The sequence below is a fragment of the Manis pentadactyla genome, chromosome 6, assembly GCF_030020395.1.
Source record: "Manis pentadactyla isolate mManPen7 chromosome 6, mManPen7.hap1, whole genome shotgun sequence".
NCBI lineage: Eukaryota > Metazoa > Chordata > Mammalia > Pholidota > Manidae > Manis > Manis pentadactyla.
In genome coordinates this window covers 13980542-13988465 of record NC_080024.1, presented here as the reverse complement: position 1 = coordinate 13988465, position 7924 = coordinate 13980542, and the positions used below count along the sequence as shown (strand labels likewise).

General features: G+C 48.0%; 1 protein-coding gene across 1 annotated transcript; it reads left to right on the top strand.

Moving 5' to 3' along the window:
• The first annotated feature begins 809 nt into the window (after positions 1-809).
• Positions 810-4581, top strand: KCNE4 (potassium voltage-gated channel subfamily E regulatory subunit 4). Its single transcript, XM_036913905.2, has 2 exons — positions 810-1523; positions 2085-4581. The coding sequence occupies exons 1-2, from the start codon at positions 1394-1396 to the stop codon at positions 2621-2623; spliced, it is 669 nt and encodes a 222-aa protein (XP_036769800.1). The 5' UTR covers positions 810-1393; the 3' UTR covers positions 2624-4581.
• The last annotated feature ends 3343 nt before the right edge of the window (positions 4582-7924 follow it).

The window sequence follows — 7924 nt, the reverse complement described above, 5'->3', positions numbered from 1 at the left end:
GTTCTAGTGTATGGATGACCCTAGGGTTGGGATGGTCAATGGTTGATACCTCAGAGTCAGGTGGGGCCTTAGAGTGAGCACAGCTCAAGCCATAGGGTCAGAAGACCAGTGGGGAAAACAGCAGCATGGGGCCAATCATCTTGTTCTTTCCACAGGTATCCAATAGGATTAGGGCCAGACGCTAACCCAGGTGGGTTCACGTAGCAGCATTGAAAGTTCCAGTGCCTGGGCTGGGTATGTTCCAGTTGGGGTGGAGGGATGTTGCTGTGCTTCCCCCGAGCTTCAATTTAACAACAGCAGAACCAGGAGAAAGGTTTTCTCTAGAGTTGAATCCCCAAGGTAGTCTGGCTGCAATTCATAGGCCACAGAAAACGGGGGATAGAGCAACTTTCTCAGTTTACTTCAACTTGAAATGAAGGCCCCCTAAGAGTAAGCATTCTGGGGATGCTTTACAGTTAAATGGACTGACATCAAAGGCTTCAATTCCTTTTCAAATTTTGATCACAGTAACCATTTTTAACACAGGTTTGAAAAGCTAGAACTCCGCTCAGTTGCTCGCCAGAAAGATTCCTGCTCTTCCCCTGACCTGCCAAAGGCAGCGAAGAGGTGTGTGACTGGTCTGTATGTGATGCTGTGGGGGCCGAGCTAAGCACCGTAGAACTGGAGCGAAGCCTGCCCATGGGGTCTTGCACTGTAACCTGTTTCCACTTCACACAGATTATTGAAAAGAATCTGGAAGATACATATTTTTAATTATAAAAAAATAGATTTATGAGCTTGATACAGAAGACAGTAGAATCTCCCTGTGTTTTTAAAGGGCTAAACTGCACCAGCCCCCCTTAAATCTTAGCATGATTAAGCTGACGGGGACTCAAAAGTCAGAGCGTTCACATAACCCTATGCGTTGCAGGCCCCCATGCCCAACAATTTTACAGATCAGGAATCTGAGGTGCGGAAAGGTTCGCTGAGGATTTGTTAATTGCATAGTTAATGGAACAACTGAAACTTAAGCCCCAGTTTCTTGACAGTAAATCCTGAACTTGCTTCCAACCGTCTTATATCCAGATTGTGGTATATGACTGTCTCTGCAAGCCTGTGGGCGACATCGTGGTTATTCCCCACGAGGGTGAGGAAACATGAACTGATATTCAATGACAGAAGACTCGGGGCTGACAGTTTCCACTGGGCGCATTCCTTTCTCTCTTTTTCACTCATTTTCACGGCCCCCTGAAAACTCTGGCTGGGAGCTGGGCTGGGAGAGGAGCACTTCCCGCTTCCCTGTCTTTCTTTTCACAGCTGCAAAGCTCAGTGAGTTGAACTGCAGTGCTTTGAGTGCACTGCTCACTGCCACGACCAACCTCTGTTGTAAATTTTCCTCCCAGAACACGTGACGATGCATGTCTTGACTATATATCCCAACCGCAGCCCCAGAATTGTCAGAACGCGGAGCCCGCGCCGAGGGAGAGCGCTCTTAGACCAGCCGTTCAGGAACTCAGGACTTGGGGCAAATTCGCCAGCCTTTGGTAAGTTAGCAATGCCGCTTTGCTTCTGAAACATTTGAAAGAAGAATATTCTTAGCAGTTAGTAGACGAAGCTTGCCTTTCCTTTCTTCATTCCAGGGAAACTGTGTTTTGAATTAAAAATAGCTTTCACTTTGAGAAGCAAAATGTAAACTTTCTTTTTTCTGCTCCGTAAGTTAAAAAAGTTTCATAGCGATTAAAATGGTATTTATTTTCTCTACGCTCCTTTGTCTTACATTGATTCTTTTTCCTCTTGTTTTTAAAATGATAAAAGCTGTGCTTTTTAATAGGCTCACTTTATAAAATGCAAGTATGATGGACATGTATGCATTAAGAAAGGTATCACCTGCCCCCATCCCTCTGCAGCTCCCCCATGCACTCCAGCCCCTCACAGCTTGCTTACCCCCCCGGTTAACTGTTTGCAGGCCCCTCTTACCACTCTTTCTCCACTCAGTTATGAGCTTTTTTGAAAGTGCAACTCCACAGACCTGGTGCTCCCCCGCCTCCCTCCTGCCCTGTCCTACAGACCCACGGGACAGTTCTAACCTGCAGGTTTCTCCCCAGACTCTGGCTGTGTGAGCAGTGCTTCAATGCTGAAGATGGAGCCTCTGAACAGCACCCAGCCCAGCACCGCCGCCCCCGGCAGCCCCCTGGAGTCCCAGGTGCCCGGCAGCCGCAGTGGCAACGGGAACGAGTACTTTTACATCCTGGTTGTCATGTCCTTCTACGGCGTTTTCTTGATTGGAATCATGCTGGGCTACATGAAATCCAAGAGGCGGGAGAAGAAGTCCAGCCTCCTGCTGCTGTACAAAGACGAGGAGAGGCTCTGGGGAGAGGCCATGAAGCCACTGCCCACGGTGTCAGGCCTGAGGTCGGTGCAGGTGCCTATGATGTTCAACATGCTGCAGGAGAGCGTGGCGCCCGCCCTGTCCTGCACCCTCTGCTCCATGGAAGGAGACAGCCTGAGCTCCGAGTCCTCCTCCCCAGACGTGCACCTCACCATCCAGGAGGAGGGGGCGGATGACGAGCTGGAGGAGAGTTCCGAGACGCCCCCCAACGAAAGCAGTGAAGGGTCCTCGGAGAACATCCATCAGAATTCCTAGCAGCCCCAGGGCCCCTGGAGGTGGCCCCAACAGCCAGCACCCTTAGAGAGAGGGAGGATACTTCTTGTGCCTGGTTTCACTTTTGCAGAGCAGCTGCCATTTTAAAGAGACCCTCTGCAAGCCCCTGCATGGGGGGCGGTGGGGGCCAAGGCTCCCCGGGAGCCAGCCGCAGCCAGGCGTCGATGACGTGCCTGGTGTGGACCGCTGCAGCAAAAGCCCTGAAGGTGTGCAGTGGGTACATGTACTCTGGGGCCTGGGGCTGGGCTTCCTGCCCGGAATTGGCGGTCCATGTGCTTGCTCTTGTCTTCTCACCGGATGCCCTGGTAGCTCCTGCAGCCTCTGCCCAAGCCCAGAGCTGCCAAATGCCTAGCACAGGCTGAGGGGCTAGTTTTGATTTGTTAATTTGCCTGGAGCTTTGTTCTGGATCTGACTGCCTATGAGTACCTCTGTTGTGTGCCTGTGGCAATAGTTCACAGCCAGTTACTGAGTGTCTTTTGCAGGTCTTTTAGGCTAGATGGGGAAACTCAATGGAGGACTTTTGAGGAGAGAAAGCTGGAGATCTGAACCTGGTCTGTTTGCATACAGTGAGGAAAAAAGATGCAACTTGAAGCCTGTTGACATTGGCTGGGATTGAAAAACATGGTCTGGTATTTTGACCCTTTGTGTAACCTATAACCTTGAACTCTTACCTGGGACCGTCTAGCATCGCATGCTGGCATGATACTTTGTTGGAAGAGCTTCCCCAGAACCCAAACTGCACTTCATACAGCCATGCAGGGGACTGTTTCTGATCTTTGCAAAGGGCGATGGAGCAGTTGAACAAGGCTAGATTGCTAGTTCTCCTGCTGCTTTTTCCCAGCTGTGTTCTGAGCTGGGAGAGGACATAACACGTGCCTCCATAATACTGCATTTCGTCATGTAGCTGAGACCTTGAGGGGCATAACTCAGGTGGAGGTTGCACAAAGCCAGGCCCACATTCCGTGTGCGGTCCAGGGCATGTCATCCAGAGGCTTACTGCCTCCATGGCACCCCTGATGACCTACACCACTAGGGCCTGGGAGGATATCTTTAGATTTTTAAGACTCTGTGAAGTCCTGCATGGCCCGGTGTGAGGAAGCTTGGATAAAATATTTCTCCTTTGGTCCGTTAGTCTGAAACAAGGATCTGCTTATTTAAAGGAGCAGTCAGAGACTCAGAGCACAGGTAACCTGGAAATTCAGGGCAAATCACCAACCTGTCTGAGCTGTTGTTTGCCCAGCCGTGAACCAGAGAGGCAGATGCTGCATTTTACTCTGCGGAGTTATCTGGGTGGTGGAATGTTAACACTGGGGCTGAGAGAATAAGAAGTCTACAACAAGATGCTCAGGAATGCTCGCTGATGTCTCCATGTATTCCTGTGGTCCGTAGCTTTGTAGCAGGCCCTTTAGGCCCTGGAAGACAAGGAGGAAGAGAAACACACCAAAAGGTCAAATTTAATTCTAGTAAAAACAAAGAAAGGTTTTTTTTTTTTTTTTAATGCATGCTCTCCTTGGATTGGAGACTTCGGTAACTACTGTTCCCATGGAAGGGTTAACAGTGTAGGGGCTGGTTTATCAGTCCTCCTCAACACAGCGCTAGAGGAAATTTATGTTTTGGGGAAAAGGGCCCTCTGTTCACTTTAAAATTCAGTGTGGATTTACTCCAACGGAGGCTCTTTAAGGTGAAAGAAGCCAAGTTAAGTTTGGCTCCTTGCCTGGAATCACTTGAATTCTGAAACTTTACTGCGACGGACATGTGCATTGTCACATTTTCCATTGCTTAATCCTGAAGTTTGGTGCAAGTCTATCTGCGCCTGTTAAGAAAGTGATGTATATACTTCCTTTTTATTCTATGAAGTTGTAAAAAATTGTCTTCTGTATTTAACAGTTTGTAATTTTCACATTTTTTAATTTAAATAAAAAACACATTTTCCCTAGGAAGTTATGAGTTCTTTCTGTGATTCTTTGATGTAATTCCTATTTCTAAGACATCCCAGATACACATTCCAAGCCATCTCTGGGTCATCTTCCAAGTCAGACTTGCATGAAGGCATATCTCTGTTTTCCTGAATCATGGAGTGAGCAGGGCTGGGCTTTTCCATCTTTTGATATGCTTTGCCATGAATCAAAGACAAGCTGGAGGCAGGTCAGACATCGACTTCTCATTCTGAATTTGGTGGCCAGGGGTCTTTGAACTTTAACATGCAGTGGCCTGGCAAAGATGTTGCTCCGAACTTGGATGCAAGACATTGGTTTTGCATGTTGGCTAGGCCAATATTATCCACATGTGGCCGCAGCAGCACAGAGGAATGTTCAGCGAGTTGCTCTGTATACCACAACACAGACTTATGAACACACTGAAGCACGCAGGCTGTGAGTTGGGTTAGCCCTCCTTCCTCCCCCAGCCCTACTTCTGCACAAAACCGGCTGTGCAGGCTCCTCCCACTTGGTCTTGCTGTAGCTCTGGCCCACTGGCTGAGGCACAGCCAGACTGAGTGATTTTTTTTACACAGTCAGAAGTGCTAAAGAAAAGTTACCCGAATCAGTGACGCATTTGGAATCAAGCAGACAGTAGAAAGTGGACTTTTATATTTCTCTGTTTCCTGTGAGTTTAACTTTTCTGGGTCATGCAAATGCTTCCATTAAGTTTACAAACAACTGTCTCCCTAAAGTATTTATCTGGCAAAACCACAGCAGAGCCTGGATCCTTCCCACAGCATGTCAAGGCTCTCAATTCACCAATTGGCACTTTCACAATATAAGATGAGAAGGTTATTTGAAAAGACAAGAAAATCTTCCAGTTTAATCTCAGCTTAATGTCATTCTTGGTGAAGAAATAGTTAAAGAACTTTTTTTTTAACCATGGGAGGAAGAAGAGGGAATTCTAAACTCTAATTGTCCTAAAAATATGCAGAGAACACTATGTCGTTTTAATGGAATATTTGTTTTCTTTTAAAAAAAAAAACTTCTAAGCAGAACCTAAGGCCCCAGGGGTTTAGACTGTGTGGATTTACTCATGCATGTGAAAAACTGAGAAGGGAATTTGGCCCTGTGCACCTAGGATATTAGAAACATATTTTAAAGCACTTAAATGTTAGGGATGAGGTAAATGGATCCTCCGGCTTTTTCCATGCTGTTCTAATTACACCTTTGTACGTCAAAGTCAGGCAGGGATGCTGCAGAGAAAGAGATTTCTTTCATGGACAGAATCACAGGATGAAAACTACCAGGAAAGTCTCAAGCTGGGCCAAGAAGTGAGTGCTCTTGGCTCTTGATTCTGGTTGGAAAGTAGACCCTATGGTACATTTGAGAGCTGCAGTTGGAGGGTTTTGTGGTCAGGCACGCACTTGCAGGGCTCAGCTGAAGAAAGGTCATTTATCATCTTGTAAAATGCTGCTCTGATCCTAGACATGGTGGAACTGGCAGAACCTTGCTTACAATGCAACTGATACTCCGTCCAGGTTGAGCCAGAGCATACATTTGCTCAATCGCCTTATGCCCAATCAATCAGGCATCCCGCTGGAGGAAATCACAGGCCGCGTTCTGAGTCCTGGCACAGGACGGGGCTTCTAGGGCTGGAGGTAGACACGTCAGCTGATTGGCCAGGATGGTGGCTCAGGCAGGGGCGGGGCTGCGGGAAGGCCGGGCACGCATGGGGGTTGGGAAGAGGCTCAGCCTTGCTACGCTGGCCGTCTGGCCCGACGCTGCTGCCGCCCTAATGCTCTGTAGCAGGAATGCAACCTCTCTGACCTGCAGTTTCTCTCTTTCAGCATGAGCAGGTCATGCTGGCATTCTGCTAATGAAAAGAATGGTGAAGCACCCTGAAAAATACCCAGCACTGTGTGAAATGAAAGGAAAAGCGGCTTCAGGTTTCTAGATTTTTAAGTGTGCCCTGGGCGTACATCTGCCGAGAGGCTGCCGCATCTCCACTGCTGTGGCGGTTTCCTCAGGAGACTGCAATATTCAGACTAAGGAGAAGGGCAGAAGAGGGGAAAAGCAGTGCTCGGCGCTGCCTTTCCCCATTTCTGAAGTGTTTCCTCCCACACAGGAAGGAACAGTTTGGGACGTGAACTGTTACCATGGAGACAAGCAGGCAAGGTCACTTGTTTGAAGCAACGCGTGGCCCCAAGGCGCTGGATCATTAAGTGACTTTATGAAGTTGTGGTTTTGTCTTGGGCTCAGGCCACGAGCTTTGAGCCCACGCAGCCTCCATGCATGGCACAGAGGAGGGATGCAGGGAGAGAGCCCTGCTCTGTCGCCCTGACGAACCTGTCCTCCTCTGGGCACCCCCTCTGCAGCCTTCAATATAGGGCTAAGATTTTGTCCTCCCAGTTCCAGGAGTTTATTTTCTTACCTTGCATTATCTTGCTAAGAAATATCAACAAAGAAACCTCCACATCATTAGCTTTGCCCTTTTCTGTCCTCAATGGTTTTCCACCCACTGTTCAGAGAGAGGAGTGACACATCCTAGTCCCTTCTGGCTGCTAGAACAAAGTCCTATAGACTGGGTGGCTTATGAACAACAGAAATGTGATGCTCACAGTTCTGGAAGGAGGCTGGAAGTCTGAGATGAGGGTGTCAGCCCGGTTGGGTTCTGGTGAGGCCCTCTTCCAGCTTGTAGACTGCAGACTTCTCCTGGTATCCTCACATGATGGAAAGAGAAAGAGCAAGCTAGCTAGCTCCCTGCCGTCTTATAAGGGCACTGATCTCATTCATGAGGGCTCCACCCTCATGGCCTAATTACCTCCCAAAGGCCCCATCTCCAAATGCCATCACATTGGGAATTAGCTTTCAACATGTGAATTCTGGGGTGGTGGAGGGGGGAACAAACAAACATTCAGTCCCTAACATCTGTTTTCCCAGCCTTCCTCCCTTTTTCTTCTCACTTCCTCCCATTACACAAAAGGAACAAAGATAATAACCAGCAACAGTAACCACAATGCATAATACTTACCAAGCACTTGCTACATGCCAAGTGTATAGTTCACCCAATTGTTACAACCCTGTGCTTTGAGTCTCTTGTGGGTGCTTTGCTGGGAAATATGTGACATCTGCCCAATCCCCAAAGAGGTTACAGTGTCCACATAGATGAATTCTAATAATAGTGGGTCTGTTTCTGGTTAATTTATAGTATTTGTTGAATATTTCTCTGTGCAGAGCCCCCTGATTCTAAGACTACCTTGCTTGTGTCTTTGAATAGTTTGAGGACACCCTGATGGGGTTAATGGGCACAATGTATTGTTCACCTGATGTTTGCTTTGCTCTGTGATAGGCACTTTCCCTT

Excerpts from the sequence above, each read along its gene's own strand:
- KCNE4 (XM_036913905.2), top strand. The coding sequence starts at position 1,394 with ATGCATGTCTTGACTATATATCCCAACCGCAGCCCCAGAATTGTCAGA. Across the intron at positions 1,524-2,084 it reads GGCAAATTCGCCAGCCTTTG|ACTCTGGCTGTGTGAGCAGT; the intron begins GTAAGTTAGCAA and ends GTTTCTCCCCAG.